The sequence below is a fragment of the Vigna angularis genome, chromosome 3 (genome assembly GCF_016808095.1).
Source record: "Vigna angularis cultivar LongXiaoDou No.4 chromosome 3, ASM1680809v1, whole genome shotgun sequence".
NCBI classification, from domain to species: domain Eukaryota; kingdom Viridiplantae; phylum Streptophyta; class Magnoliopsida; order Fabales; family Fabaceae; genus Vigna; species Vigna angularis.
The window spans coordinates 38,488,734-38,505,942 of record NC_068972.1 but is presented as its reverse complement, the minus strand read 5'-3'; the positions used below and the strand labels follow the sequence as shown (position 1 = coordinate 38,505,942).

The following is a 17,209-nucleotide window of genomic DNA, read 5'->3' as shown; positions in this document are numbered from 1 at the left end:
CCTCCCCCGACGACCAACTGCTCTCCCTCAAGAAGGACCTCCTCCTCCTCCACCACCACTTCCCCGATCACGCCCTCGTCGCTCTCCTCACCTTCGATTTTATTTGCGATGGTGCTGTGGCGAAGATGATGGTGGTTCGAGATTGCCGAACTCGCGAAGAGAGACGCGATGAGGATCGCGATTCTGGGTGGCTGTTCTCGCGGTTTTGACGGAGGCTGGTGGCACTGTTTGAAGGTTGACGGTGGTCCGGGGTTGTGCGGCGGTCAGGCAAGGGCTCGCGTGAAGGAGATGGTGGCGAAATGAATTGGGATTCTGGCTTGGAGTTTGATTTCGGCGTTTAGGGTTCGAAGGATTTTTCAGATCGGATTGGGTTTTTGGATATGCAGGTCTGAGATGATGATTGGGAAAATGAATGGTGGCACGGTGATGATGACTTGTGGCTGGCGGTGCGGTGGCACGATGTTGTTTGCAGTGGTGCTGTGGCGAAGATGATGGTGGTTCGAGATTGCCGAACTCGCGAAGAGAGACGCGATGAGGATGGCGATTCTGGGTGGCTGTTCTCGCGGTTTTGACGGAGGCTGGTGGCATTGTTTGAAGGTTGACGGTGGTCCGGGGTTGTGCGGTGGTCAGGCAAGGGCTCGCGTGAAGGAGATGGTGGCGAAATGAATTGGGATTCTGGCTTGGAGTTTGATTTCGGCGACTTCCTAGACCGATCGTCCTAGAGAGGAGACGATCGGTAGTGAGAAGACAATTGAATCTATCGAGCGGTAAGACCGATCGTCCAAGAGTAGATGTCGAGCGGTACGAGCGACAGAGCAGATGACGAGCGTACCTGTCGAGCGACAGGCTCGATGACGAGCGTACCTGTCGAGCGGTACGAGCGACAGGCGTTAAGGACGAGCGGCAACAATAAGATCTCAATCATCCGAGCGTTAAGGACGGGCGGCAACAATAAGATCTCTGTCAGAAGACATCCATTCCACATTCTACTCCACCTCCGCCACTCGCCCTCCAAGGTGCACCGGCACTGCCATTTCCGTCGCCCTCGGACTTCTAGAGTCTTGCCTTGTCACCACAGGCTCCAGGATCATGCTCTTCACCTCCGGACCTGCCACTATCGGACCTGGAATCGTTGTTGATTCTGATCTCCGCCAACCCATCAGAACCCACCATCACATCTTTAACAACCAAGTCAGACACCACGCCAACTCGTGCTCTTTCTATAACGAACTCTCCAAGAGGCTATCTGATGCGTCTGTTATTCTTGATTTCTTTGCCTGTTCGCTCGACCAAGTTGGGGCCGCCGAGCTTCGACAACCTGTTGAGCAGTCTGGTGGATTCATGATTCTCTCCGAATCTTTCGAATCCGATCAGTTCAAGAAATGTCTCGGGCATATGTTCAAGTCTCCCTTGTCAATCCCTCTTCTCAACTATGTAACGTTACTTACTACTCACCACTCACTCCCATTCATTCTTTGCTTCCTGCAATTCCTTCTTTTCTCTCTCAAAAACCCTAATTCCCAATTTCCCCAATCGCTTCTTCCTTCTCGCCCCGTCGCTAGGGTTTGTCTCCTTTCCTCTCTTGATTTCTCCAATTCCCCTTTCTCCGTCTCTTCTCTCTCTGAATTGAACTTTGCGCGTAGCGCTTTAGGGTTCCGATTCGCCGGGGAAGATGAGCACGCAGAAGAAGCGCGCGTTCCAGATAGAGGCATTTCGTCAATTAAGCCAGGTCAATGCCACGTCAGTAACATTTCGTCATCTCAGCATCCCACTCATCAATTTATTTAACGCCGTCTAGCCAACTTAACGGGAAGGACTCAATTGATCTCAATTTTCAAAATTAAGGACCATTTTGATACACTTTACAAAACGAGGACCTATCTGAGACATTTCTACACAAATAGGAATGTCGAAAAGGATTAAACCTTAATTTAATTAAAGACTACAACTATTTAAAATAATGATATACCAAAATCATCAAACTCTTTATTCTTAAACATTGTCTCTTTTTGTACCTTGTAATCAAAAGTGAAGATCAATATGTAAAATCCGTTGAGTTTTTAAGTACTATTTCTCTATTGAGCTTTCAAAATACATTGTTAATATTGATGTATTAAAAATTTTTTAATATATTTTAAATATTAAAATAAATACCTATGATCATATTTTAAGAATCTAAATTCATTTGAAAGCTTTTTCCAAAGCTAGGAATAAATAAATTTGATTGGTGGGTCCATATGGTGGTTGACAATTCAAGGATGGGAAAAGGCAACCTTTTACGTTGCATACAATATGCATCCCACGAGCAGTTTTTGACACACAATTTAATAATGTTGTATTCTTTCGATGAAAAAGTGGTAGTGACACCAATGAAAGAAAGAATCTTCCTAATTTCTTTGCTTTATTAAATGTGCCTCAAATGTTATCTTTTCATGTTCGTTCAAACCTCCAGTTTCTTTAGCCAACTCGCATAAGGTGGTCTTTCACATGGTTTTTGGAATCACCACCTTTTCACTTCCAACCATTTTCTTCCCAAGGACACCACGCAAATTGCTATCTATTACTTGTTTTAAGTCAAAAAATTCAATGTTTTCGTCAGTTTATTCCATTGGTAAAATAAATGTCAAATATCAATTATAATTTTTTGTTTACACTAGCAATCTAATATTTTACAATTTACTTACACTTACTTTCCACTTACTTTCCAACCCAAGATCAAGTTAAAATATTATATATATTATTTTCATTCAAGTGAGATGTTTTCGTTCAAATGGTGTTGTTTCATCTCATATTCCGTTGCAAAAGTCTTAAAATTTTCCAATTATATGAACTTGGCTACTTGGAGCCTTAACTCATCCAAGTAGAACATCGATTTCTTGTTTAAGTTGTTGGCAAATGGTCAAGACCATGTGATGCAAAATTACCTCATGTTTAGGATTACCTATCAAATTGTTTCATGAATACTTGAAACCTTTTTCCTTGTTGGATGTTTACTAACATAATTGAAGTTACAAGATGATGTCAACTTATGATTTTCCTATAATAATGAATCCATAATTAATTATCAATAATATCTTAAATCTATCACTTTTATAATCTCTTAATACATTTTTATCTAAACAAATCTAAAATAAAAGTCTCAAATATCTTAATATTTTATTCATGCTTAAGTATATAATTATGTCTAATTATAATTATATTAATTATGTTAATTCCTAAATTAAGATGATCTTAGCTTCCACTACCAGAAAATGTGAAATTACTGATAAAATTTTGTTGACAAATTTTATTGATGGATTTTAGAATTTGAGTAATTAACAAAAATATTTGTGGGTAAAATATATCTATGAAATATGTTGATAATTTATAATATTTTTTATCAATAGATATTTTTGTCGGTATATATCGATAATTTATAATGTTTGTTATTGACAAATATTTTCATTAGTAATATGAATGTATTGCTTTGGACTTTCATGATGTTGTGGATAAGTTTGTTAATAATTTATTTCTTTTAAATTTATTGATAATTATATTTTTTTAAAGTTTGTCAATAATTTGTTTGTAGAATGAGCACTATTTTTTTTTGTAAAATTTGATAAAGTATTTGTTATAAGTGAATTGAAATAGGTGAAAAAAAAAGAAACAAAAAAGAAAAATAAGGAAGAAAAAAAAAAGAGTAGGAAGAAGAGAAAAGATGGTGACCACACCAACTAAGTTGATTGTGGTTCCATCAATAATAACAATAATTTAAGAGAAAAAGGAGAAAGAGAATGAAAATAAGAAAAGAAAGAGGAACATATAAGAAACGCAACAACTATAACAACAATGAAAGAGAAAGATGAAAAAGAAAAATAAAACCAAATAAGAAAAAAAAAACAAATCACAATATTTACTAACAAAAAATTACTAATAAACAAAATTTATCAATAATTATTAAAAAAATATTTATCTATAAACAGTTATTTTTTTGTGTTGATAAAATTTATCATCATTTATTTTATCAACCAATTTTTAACCATGAATGATTTTATTTACCAACGAATTTTGTAAATCAGCAAATCTATGTTTTTTTCAGTTTTGTAAATATACATACTTTATACACGGTCATATTTACAAAATGGTTAATAAAATTATATTATTAATAATATTTTTTTTTAAAATTACATATAAATTTATTTTCATTTTGTTAACGGTGTAATTTTTATAATAGCAATATTTGAAAATCGAACTCTTGCTTTATTTATATAGTTTATGTAAGTAACCGTATAAACATGGACACTATTGTTTACTAAACATTTTAAAGATAAGGTATGGAAAAATATAGTATCTTTGTTTTCATTATTTTACTGACGCAATTGAAATAATAATAAAAAGTATAATAATAATAAGATAATGTGGATGTGGCTGGCATGTTCCTCTTACATTCTCGAATGCCGTATTGTCGACCTTGTCCTTATCTGCTTGTCTTAATTAAAATTCTCATCAACTAGCCGCCTTACTAAATTATTCTCCCAATGCTATCTTACTAATATTTATGAATTTTCCAAAAGGTCAGTAACGTAATGTTACTAAGTAATACTAATAACATGAATTCACACTTAGTAATAATAAATTTATAATTTACTATTTAAATATTATGATATATTTTATATTTAGCAATTTATGATGGTTGAGAAAAGATTTGATGACTTTTTAAAAAAAGTGTTTCTACTTCAAATGAGAAAATAATATTTTTTTATTACAAATCTTTAATTGTAAATTTGAATAATAAAAGCGAAAAATATTACTTTAAGAATATGTTGTAGAATTTTGGGTTTGATTCAACTGTTAACAAAGTTAAAATTACATGTTACTGATATAATTCAAAATATAAAATAGTTGACATTAGTTCAAAGTATAAAAATATTTTCTCTAATCATCACTTGATCTTTAAAAGAAATTATACCAGTCAAAATGAATTATTATTTCTTATAAATTCAAAATAAAAATTTCATCTTAGTTTAATGATTAATAAAGCATAAATAAAATTTTTACCGAGATAATTCAAAACCAAACTGTGAAAAGCAAATTTTAACACTAAAATATATAAATTATTAATTCATCTTTTTTATGTAACACAATATTAATGTTCCACTTAAACAATTATTAAAATATGTATATGAGGAATAAATGTACATGAATTAAAAATTTAAAGTTATATACAAATAATCTAAATTAACTTAGAGGACATTCATACATCAATTTAATAGTTTTTAAAAGTTATTTGAAAAAATCTATGTTAGATTGATATTCACCTTTTTGTTTCTATAATAAACAAGTTAGTTGTTTTATAAAAGGAATGAAAAAAAGGGCATATTGTATTTCATACCAATCTCTTAATATATTTAGGATTTATAGTAAAAACATTTATTTTTGGTATTAGTATTTAGAGTTTAAGGTTTTAGGATTTAAAATAAATATAACAATGACAACGACTTAATCAAAATATCGTCGTTGTTTACATATTTTATAGACTTGGATGAATTCATCTGTTCCAAATTGTTCCAATAGGTTTGAAATTTGTTCCAATAGGTTGACCATGAAAGATATTAGTCTATGAAATAAATATCAACAACAATCTTAGTAAAATAAAGTGATTTAAAGGATTGATCCTCTCTAATAATAATAGATGTTTCATCTCGACAAATTAAATTAAATGAGAAAAAAGAAAAAGAATTAAAAAAAGTTCTTAAACTAATACAAAAAACCTAGTAAAAGAATATTTTTAAGGTTACGAGGTAATATCTTCATTGGCCATTCTATGAAATAGACATATTATAACCTGAATAATGCCTCTTAAATAATAGAAGATTATTCGTCAGATATGTACGAGAAACATAAATATTTGACATGATAACTTTGTACGTAATAATAGAGACACCATGCAATAGCATATGTCTGCATGCTAGAAGATGATAGCAGTAGAATCAAAGGACGAATCCATTCCTGAGATGGTGATATTTGCTTAAGACATAGTTAAGCTGGAAAATACTAGATGCATATTATAGATTTTTTGGGTACTATTACAACTAAAATTCTTTCTACCAATTAGAATTTTACCAACACAATTTCATTATATTTAATGAAGTTAAAATAAAATTTTAATCTTTATACACTAGTGTAGAGAGGACATTTAACGTATGTTATTTTGGCCTTTTAACGTCAGCTCCAGAACCAACGTTTTTGTGGGTGACGTTAATCAAACGTCGGACTAAAACAGGCCCGACGTCTTTATAGACGTCGGTTACTACATGACTCCGACGTCTAAAGGGCTCCATAGATGTAGACATTGCATTAACTGACGTCTACTGCAGCTCGTGTCTTTGGGTAGCGTAGTAGTACCTTCTTCCTTTGCTAGTTTCGTCATAGAAAATGTTGTGTCTTTTGGATCTCTTATGGCATTTCAACCGAAAACCAAATCTGGGTCCTTGCCTAGTTCCATCAAAACCGCCAATGAAAACGAACAGTGACAATAAAACTAGGCAAGGACCGAAGTTCGGTTTTGGGTTGAAACGCTATAAGACATCCAAAAGACGCAAGCTTTTCTTACGAGGAAACTAGCAAAGGGAGAATGCGGTACAACGCTACCCAAAGACACGAGAAAAAATGCACTAAAACACAACAAAAACTCATTTTAATCGGTTCAAATGAAAGATAATCAACCAAAGACTAATATAATCGAAACAAAAGTACGTTTAAATAGTTCAAAAGAGACAAAAACGCACCTGAAAAAGCAATGCCGCGGAGAGAAAAGGCGATGAGAAGAAAGACAATGAAGTGCTCGTAACAGCGGGTTTGATGTCTGATTTAACAGCAAACTAGACGTCGGCTCCCTAGGTAAACCGACGTCTATTCTGGCCTAGACGTCGGGGCCCTCACTAATATGACGTCCAAAACAACTTTCCATCAGGCCATTTAGACGTCGGATGGCGTGATCAGACGTCTGTACGGCGGAAAAAAATAACTTTTCATCTACCTGTCAGACATACACACGTCCGTTAGGAGGGGCACCGACGTCTATAATCGAATATAGACGTCAAGGTGGCGGGATCGGACGTCTCTAAGGCGGAAAAAAATGACTTTTCACCTACCTGTCAGGCATTAAGACGTCGGTTAGGAGGGGCCCCGACGTCTATAATATTATAGACGTCGGGGCCCATCCCAATCGACGTCTATATGCCCACTTATTTACGAAAATGTCACCGATCAATAATTTACGTCGGTTATTTTGTGGTCCGACGTCTACAGAGTGACATTAAAGTCCAATTTTACACTAGTGATAAAAAACTTTCTCAATTTGATTCACTTAAATTGTGAATACAGAGATAAATAAATAAAAATTAAAAGGATACAAACAAAAATAAAAATATAGGCTCAATTTTAATAGAATGCTGATTTTTAAAAAATATGTCAAACAAACTCTTTTATTATATAACTCCTTCATTGTCATTGTTTTACTATGTGAAAATAAAAAATATAAGAAAAATAGATTGATTATACATTATTAAAAGAAAATATTAAAAAAACTTAATATAATGCTGAACTCGATTCACACAAAAATAATACTTACATATTACTTTTTCTTTTATATACATTTAATAGGCATAATAGGGACAATTCAATATGAAATTTTGGGTGAGTACTCATTTCTCGTTTTTAGCTATAAAAGCATGAACAATGACACTAAATGTAAGATAGGTATTAGTGAAAAATGATAAATAAATTAGTCTCACATAATAAGTAATAAATATTATTTTTTTTAAGAAATTTTTGTAATACCCAATATTTGTATTAATAACTCAATTAGATCACAAAAACACAAAAAATTCTTTTTGATATTTTCATCGATGTGTAAGAAAAAAATTAACAGAGTATTTATAATTTGTTAAGACTAGATTTCATTCACTTCATTATCATATATTCACAATTATCTCAATTTCATATTCAAGTCAAAATCAACTCACAATATATACTTAAATATTATTCTTAGGGACTTTTTAAGCCTATCATAACTCATTCAAGATTTCAATCCAATGAATCCTAAACAAGTGAAATCATGCCTTAAGTTCAAGAATATAAGATTATTAATGAATCAAGTTCTATTTGTATATACAAGCATACGTTAGGTATTCAATTTCAGTTCTAAGTTCAAGACATATTTCTCAATACATCAAGAACCATAAATCATGCATGGATTAATTCACATCAAACATTAAACATAGAAATAAAATACCAACAATGAATTGGAAAAATATATATATTAATAACACAAATTACACAAGAATTCTGAGTTTTACATATAATATCAAGAAATAAAATAATTCTCAATGGTGGAGAACTTAGGGTTCTACAAGATTGATGGAAGAAATTGGAACCAAAGAGTAGAAGCAATCTCTCTCTCAAGGTTCTTGGTAGCTGTTTCATGCTCCAATTGTGCTTCCCATTTGTATTTCCACCTCCAATTTCGTAGATCATCTTACTCCTCAACCTAAAAGCGGGAAAACCACTATGGATGAAGGAGGAAACCCAAGGGGGAGAGTGAGAGCTTCCCAACACTCCAAACAACCTCCTAAGGCCCTCCCAAGCACCCAAGGTGAAGAGAAGTCATGAAAATGAGGAATCCTCCCAAACCCTCAAAGATAACATGCTTAAATACCTATTTTTGATACATCAGCATTGTCGTCGCCTGATGCCATCTCAACACCGCTGAACACTATCAATAAAAATGCAAACCAGTGGCCTATATTAAACTAGCTCTTAAAGTTGGTTTCCACCACTTAGCACCAGTTTTTTCACATAAATTGGTTAGTGTCACTTTTCCACCGTCCAATGCTACCTGTGCAAGGGTTGGTAGGCTTAGCCCTAGGCAGTTTGATAACACTATATAATTGAAGCACTAGGCATGACTCCTATGACACTCAATATGAGATATTTGCTTCAAATTGATTCTTTTTTGTCCAAAACATGATTCCTTATGTTCTTGTTTGTGTTCCTTTATTGTAATTGCTCCTTATTTATTTATTTCACACACTTAAGCAAATATATTAGAAGTAAAACAATCATAAAACAACTAAAATACAAAACATACCAAACTTGAGGATAAAACAAGTCAAAATTAGGAAAAATGTTATTTATTTATAATAATAGACACACAAAAATAGGTAAAAATGAACGTTATAGATAAGGTGATATAAAATTAATCCCAGCTCAAGCTATTTAATCTAGATGTTTATTTTATTGCTCTAGATGTAATGCTACAATTGTTGGGAAACAGCGGTATTTGTTCCCTCCTCTGCTAACCCAAAATGGGCACTATGCGGAAGCGTAAAAATAGCTGTGTATGCGTAGGGAAAAATAACACTGGAAATTTTAACGTGGAAAATCCTCTCGGAAAAAACCACGGGACCTAGTCTAGAAAATTATCTCCACTATGAAAGTAGGATTACAGTGTTTCTCTCACTCTCTGAGGATCTCTCAATAAATCTCACCCTCTCAGATGGTATACAAAAACACTCTCTTTTGCACACTCACAGTTTCTACTACACAGTGTCTTTCACCTCTCGGTGATGTTTCTCTCTTCACGGTAGTACCCGTGGCTTTCTCTCTTTCTCCTCTTGAATTCTTTCTTCACCGTTTGATTCTTGGTGAGTTGTGTTTTGCTGCACATTTTGCATTCATTTTATAATGAATGAAGGAAGAAAGGACAAGAAACATGGTTGGTGCATTGGAGCAATTTATGGAGCTTTAGTGAAGGTGGAAGACATTCTTCCTCAATATATGGTATATGAAAACATTGACCCTTCTTTTCAGCATGTGGATGGATCCCATTTTTGTTTTTATCCAACAAAACTCCCCCATAAAACTCAAAATGGGTATTCCATCCTTCATTCCATCATTGCATCCTGTCTTTAGTTGGAAGGTACCTCGACACCAGTACCTTGACAACAATCTTCAACCTTCTTGGTTGGTATTGACTTAGTCATCATGTCAGACCAATTTAAGTCTGTATGGATTTTCTCTATCTTCAATTTCTTCTTATCCAACGCTTCTCGTATCCAATGATATCGGACGTCGATATGCTTCGAGCGTGAATGGAACATGGGGTTCTTGGTTAGATGAATGGTACTTTGATTATCACAATTCACCACATAATCATCTTGATCATGTCCTAATTCACTTAGGAAATTCTTCATCCATAGCATCTCTTTAGAGGCTTCAGTCACCGCTACATACTCTACTTTAGCAGTAGACAATGTCACACATTTTTGTAGCTTTGACTACCAAGAAACAGCTCCCCCTACAAAAGTAATCAGATAACCTGATGTTGACTTCCTTGAATCGACATCTCCAGCCATTAGATCTCCATTGCCAAAACACAAGCTTCTTTTGACAGATCCTCTTAGATACCTTAGTATCCACCTAACAGCTTCTCAATGCTCCTTTCCTGGATTTGACATAAATCTGCTCACAACTCCTACAACATAGCCAATATCTGGCCTTGTACAAACCATTGCATACATAAGGCTACCCACGACAGAAGAGTAGGGTACCTTGTTCATTTCTACTTTTTCTTCTTCATTCTTTGGACATTGCAACTTGTTGAGTTTGAAATGTCCAACAATTGGAACACGAGCAGATTTGGCATTGTGCATGTTGAACCTTTTGAGAATCTTCTCAATGTAATCTTCTTGAGATACCCATAGCATTCTTCTAGAACGATCTCTGGAGATTTTCATTCCAAGTATCTTCTTCACTGCACCCAGGTCTTTCATGACAAAAGACTTACTCAATGCCTTCTTGAGAGCAGCTATTTTAATTTTGTCCTTCCCTACAATCAACATATCATCAACACAAGAGAAGTATGATGGACTCACCATTTTCATAATGCTTCACATACACGCAATGGTTTGCGAAGGTCTTCTTGAAATTATGTTGGATCATGAAGGAATCAAATTTCTTGTACCATTGTCTTGGAGCTTGCTTCAGACCATAGAGACTTTTCTTCAGACGACACACAAAGTGTTCTTTGCCTGGTTCTTCAAAACCCTCTGGTTTCTTCATGTAAATTTCTTCCTTTAGGTCTCCATGTAAGAATGTTGTTTTGACGTCCAGTTGTTCAATCTCCAGGTCTAGTGTTGCTGCCAGACCGAGAATCGCTCTAATGGATGTCATCTTCACTACTGGTGAGAATATTTCATCAAAGTCTATTCCTTTCTTCTGGTTGCACTCCTTCACGATAATTCGTGCTTTGTACCTTGGGCTTGGGTTGTTCTCTTCATTCTTGAGCTTGAACACTCATTTGTTCTGCAATGCTCTTCTTTCTTTTGGTAATTCTACCAAATCATAAGTCTGATTTTCCTTTAAGGATTGCATCTCTTCTTCCATGGCTTGCAACCATATTTGTTTTTGTCTTTCATCTCCATTGCTTCTACAAAGCTTTGAGGTTCACCTTCATTAGTAAAATTAACATATTCATCTGAAAAATACCTTCTTGACGGTTGCTTCTGCCTTGTTGATCGCCTCAATTGGGTTTGTTGCGGAGCATTCTCAATTGCTTGATCTTCTACCGTCAGATTAAGTTGATCTGCTTCTTCAGCCATCTCATCAAGTTGTAACTCCTGATTTTTCTTAGCTTGACGAGTCTCTCCCCCTAAGTTGTTCATCACAATAGGACTTTGATCACTTATCAACTTAAGTGTTGGTTTCTCCACAATATAGATTTTAATTAACAAATTAATTATAATTTTTTATTCATAATTAAAATTGTTATAGATATAAATAATTTTTAATTTATAAAATAGTATCTAATTTAGTCAATATATAATTAATTATTTTTGGCTTTCAAATTAGTTGCTATTTAATAATTTTTTGTGTGATAAAAATAATGAAGAGTATTTTAAATTAAAATACTTAAACTATTTTTAAATTTTGAATTCAGTTAAGTAATGCATTTATAACTTTTATGTAAATGGTATAAATAATTTAAATGAGAAACTTAAAACATATTTAAATTATTTTTCAACGCGGTTTTATTAATTAAAAATTATAAAAACGTAAGTAGAACTGGTAAATAAAAAATAATAAATTTAATCTAAAATTAATAAACGTTAAAAATTGTGTGACTTTCATTTCACTTTTAGTCATGTGATGCAGTATTGAAAATTAACTTTTATCCCTTGTTTTTTGTTTATAGGGAGTAGAGTGTGTTGTAATCTTAATTAATATGCAATGTGCCAACATTCGATTTCAACTTTCAAGACTCTCTTTGTCTCTTTGAGCTCAGAAAAGTTACTGTATACTGGAAAATGGATTCCTCGTTTGCCTAATTTGGGCCCCATTTCAGTTTAAAGCTTCAATTTTTATTTCTAATACACGATTTTCTGCCCTGTTATTTTGTACAAGAATGAAAAGCGCTTCTTCTTAGTAATCTCACTCTTAGCAGCTAAGTCACACATGGCTCCAAACTCTTTCTAGTTTCAGTTTGCATTGTTAAGTCCATATCTTGCGACCTTGTGAGTTTGTGTCTAAGAATGGCTAAGCTTTTGTGATGAGAATGGTAGTTGGTGGCTTCTTGAATTTCTGAGCTTTTGACTCTTCCTTCAGGTACCAAACTCTTTTCCTTTTTCTACCCCACTTGGATCTTTTCAGATTTTCTCCTCACCTCTTCAAATTTGTCTTCACACTTTACCTAATACTCTTAGAAATTTGTTGTCTTCCGTTCTTTATCATTTCACCTCTGAACGGCACTTTGAGCTTTGAAACACAGAAAACCTCAATCTTTATCTTATCTTAGATTCCATCTTCTTTATGATAATTGCTGAGGTGGAGTTCAATGTATTTCACATGTAACTGAGAGTTGGGGTTTAGGATTCATTGTTGTATCTCTTAATTCGCCCCTCTGAGCATATCTAGATATGCTTGGACAAGGGAATTGTCTCCTTAGATCACCATTCTTGCTATGTATACTCATTGGCCTCTTGATGCATTCTGTTGTGGGTGCTGAGATTCCCTTGGGTTCTAAACTTTCTGTGGTTGACAATGATTATTGGGTTTCCTCCAATGGTGATTTTGCAATTGGATTCTTCAACATTTCAGATCAACCCAACCAGTTTAGTGTTGGAATTAGATTCAATTCCAAGTCTATACCTTATAGTCGACAAACTGTGGTTTGGGTTGCTGGGGGTGATGTCACAGTGGGTAACGAGTCCTACTTTGAACTCACTCATGAAGGGAAACTGGTCCTGTTTGATTCCTTGTATGAAGCTTTTGTTTGGACCCCTGGAACGGGTAACCGATCTGTTGCATCAGCTTCACTCCTTGACAATGGAAATCTTGTTCTAATGGACAAAGAGCAACACATCATTTGGCAAAGTTTTTGGGCTCCATCTGATACCCTTCTCCCAGGACAAAGTTTATTCGCTAATGAAAAGCTTCGTGCAGCATCTGCAATCAAGAATAGCAAGTCTAGTTACTATAGTCTTCACATGAATGCTTCTGGGCATTTGGAGCTACATTGGGAAAGTGATGTTATCTACTGGACAAGTGAAAACCCTTCTTCTGCTTCGAATCTCAGTGCTTTCCTTACAACAAATGGAGCTCTAGAACTTCGAGACCGAAGGTCAAAAGCTGTTTGGTCTGCATTTGGACAGGATCACAATGATTCGGTGAATTATAGATATCTTCGGCTGGATGTGGATGGAAATCTTCGCCTATATTCGTGGGTTGAAAGTTTGGGATTGTGGAGATCGGTCTGGCAAGCTGTTGAGAATCAGTGCATGGTCTTTGCAACTTGTGGTGAACTTGGTGTCTGTGTCTTCAATGCCTCAGGTTCTGCTGAATGCAAATGCCCGTTTCAGGTATCTGCGGGTAACAAATGTTTGGTTCCATTTGAACGAGATTGTGCATCTGGCACCAATATGATAGCATACAAGAACACATATTTATATGCATTCTACCCTCCTGATAATTCTGTTATCACAAGTAATTTGCAGCATTGTGAACAGTTGTGTCTGAATGATCCACACTGTACAGCTGCAACATTTTCCAATGACAGAACTCCGCTATGTTCAATAAAGAAAACTAGGTACGTCACTGGCTATTCAGATCCATCTGTAAGCTCAATATCATTTGCCAAGAGATGTTCAGGTCCAATTGCTGTAAACCCAAGTTTCACAAAATCTCCTCCATCTGAACCACCTCCTCCTCTCTGTGTTCCTTGCCTAATGGGGGCTGCCACAGGCACATTTTTCATCATTGTTATTCTCCAGTTGGGAATTATGTTCATCTACAGAAGAAAAAACTCTACCAGGCAAAAGGCCACGTTAGGTTTCATTGGCACAAACTCAAAGGGTTTAATTGTGTTGTCCTTCTCAGAAATCAAGACCCTCACAGGGGACTTCAAGAATCAAATTGGGCCAAAGGTGTTCAAGGGTTTGCTACCGAACAACCTCCCGATTGCACTCAAAGACCTGAACGCAACCTTGGAAGAAAGGAAGTTTCGGAGTGCTGTTATGAAGATGGGTTGCATCCACCACAAGAACCTTGTGAAACTGGAGGGTTATTGTTGTGAGTTTGATCACAGGTTTTTGTTGTATGAATATTGCAAAAAGGGTTCACTGGACAAGTACATAGATGATCCTGCACTATGCAAGATGCTAACATGGAGAAAGAGAGTTGAGATATGCTCAAGTATGGCAAAAGCCATATGTTATTTGCACTCCGGGTGCAGGGAGTTCATCAGCCATGGAAATTTGAAATGTGAAAACGTTATGTTGGATGAAAACTTGGTGGCGAAGGTGAGTGAATTTGGGTTTGCTATTGCAGATGGGAAGGCAACATATTGTGGCTTTTCAGCTGAGAAGGATGTAGAGGATTTTGGCAAGGTAGTTTTATCCTTGCTAACCGGGTGCCGTGATCATGAACATGTTGAACTTTGTGGGTGGGCGTATAAAGAATGGATGGAAGAGAGGGTGGTGAATGTGATTGATAGAAGAATGGAAGGAGGTTATAATTCAGAGGAACTGGAGCGTGTGTTGAGAATTGCATTTTGGTGCCTTCAAATGGATGAACGTAGAAGACCTTCCATGGGGGAGGTAGTAAGAGTTATTGATGGAACATTGAGTGTTGATCCTCCACCACCTCCTTTTGCGTTTCAGAGGCCATTGCAGGTAGATGATTCAGAAGAAAATGTTTCAGAGTTTGAAGTGTAGATGCTAGCTCAAATTCTAGGAACTTTTTTTTTTTTTTTTACCTGTTAGCTTTGCTTTTATATTTGATGTGTATAGTAGGACTGGACTAACTTCTAGATGAGACAAGAAAACCATGTCATTGTTTTTTGTCCCTTAACCATTTAGTGGTAGTTGAACTGTGAAGACAATGTTGTTCATTTCAGATATGCAGCATCTGGCTTATGTTGTTTCCCTACTTGGAGACACACTACTTAAGAATGAGCAATTTTGGTATGTGTGAATATTGCTGTTTGCTGGAACTTAAGAGGACAAAGTAGGCTAATTAGAAGTTCAGTTTTACATGGTCTGTTTTTTTTTTTTTTTTTTTCAATAGCTATACACTTGCACTGACATGTTCTATACATTTTGAATTGTAAAATGAGAGTAGGTTTACAATGAAAGTAAATAAATGCAGAAGGCTCAGAATTATTGGATAATATCCAAAAAAGTAAACTTGATAATAATATGTTTTAAGTCTTTAAATTTTGATAAAAAAATAAAATTTGTTTATGTTTTAAATTTTGATAGAATATGATTCTAATAGATATATATTTTTTAATTTAATTCAGTTAAATTTTGTTGATGTATCATACTGCATTCGAATTATTTATACGGTTTTAATATTTTTTAACTTGAATTTTAATTTACAATATTTTTTAATAAGTTAAAAAAAATTAACATTTTTAGGATAAAAGAATTTTATCTATTTATTTTTAAAATATATCAATGTTTTAAAAAGTATAAATTTCAATTTCATATCTAAATACAAATACAAAATCTATTTAACGTTTTCATTTATATAACTAGTATATGATTCTAAAAATACATTTTACATTTATAAGTTATTTAATATTGCTATTCTATTATCTATAATATATTGAGCCAGAAAACAGAGTTCGTTGAGATGATACACTTCATTAAAATTGACCAATTTATGCGAGAAAGATTAGTTATTGACAAAATTAATGAATATTTCACAAATTTAATAAAAAACTGGTTAGAATACACTTAAATACTATATTAAAAAAGTTAAACTTAATTTATTCTTGTTAAATTGGTTTATAGAAAGTTAAATATTATATTAAGAAATTTAAGTTTAAGTTGTTTTTAAAAGATGAGTTATAAAGTAAGAATTTTAGTGAACGTTGAACTTTTTATGCCATTATGGACAAAAATCGGGTAGGACCAGCCCTCTCCCACGGCGTTTAAAAGGCCGAAAAAACAAGATAAGGCTTTCACTGAAAAAGCCGTGTCGGTGAAAGACTTCAAAGTTAAACTCACATAAAATATTGACTTTTGTTTTGCTTTATTAAAACTATTATTACTATTATTATTATTATTATTATTATTATTATTATTTTAATCCTTTTAAATTGTGAATAGCTGAAAGAAAAAGTAAATTTTAGTTTTGAGTTGGATTAATTAATGTGGAAGCTTTCAAACAAAAAAGATATCTTACCTAATTAAAATAATTTTTCAAAATCCTTTATTGTTTAAAGAACTTTTTAGAAAAATGGATTTAAAAGCAATGAATGGTGTTCACATTGATACTTAGCCCAATAAAACTTATCCACAAAAGAGGTACTCTGCGATTGTCGGCTTTAAAAGATATAAGAGCCGTTTGCTTTATCATTTTATATTTTTTAAAATTTAATTATGAAAAATGTAATGATTGTAAAACTATTCTTAGGTTGGTCTAAAACTAAATTTCGTTAGCTTTCTTAAATCTTTTAGGAATGTTTTATAAATTTTAAACTAATTAAAATAAAACACAAAACAATGAAAAGTTTACAAGATAAATTTCGTCGTTTCCATTTGAATATAACTTATCGACTTTCTTCACGTGAGAATAAAACAAAATTACAAGTCCTATAAAAGATCACTAAAATAATAATTTTTGGTTCAGATTATAATAACAATAATAATTATAAATGTAAAAA

General features: G+C 33.9%; 1 protein-coding gene across 1 annotated transcript; it reads left to right on the top strand.

Annotated features, from left to right (window-relative positions):
* The first annotated feature begins 12,305 nt into the window (after positions 1-12,305).
* On the top strand, positions 12,306-15,569 carry LOC108324047 (G-type lectin S-receptor-like serine/threonine-protein kinase SD3-1). Its single transcript, XM_017556845.2, has one exon. The coding sequence runs from the start codon at positions 12,957-12,959 to the stop codon at positions 15,249-15,251; it is 2,295 nt and encodes a 764-aa protein (XP_017412334.1). The 5' UTR covers positions 12,306-12,956; the 3' UTR covers positions 15,252-15,569.
* The last annotated feature ends 1,640 nt before the right edge of the window (positions 15,570-17,209 follow it).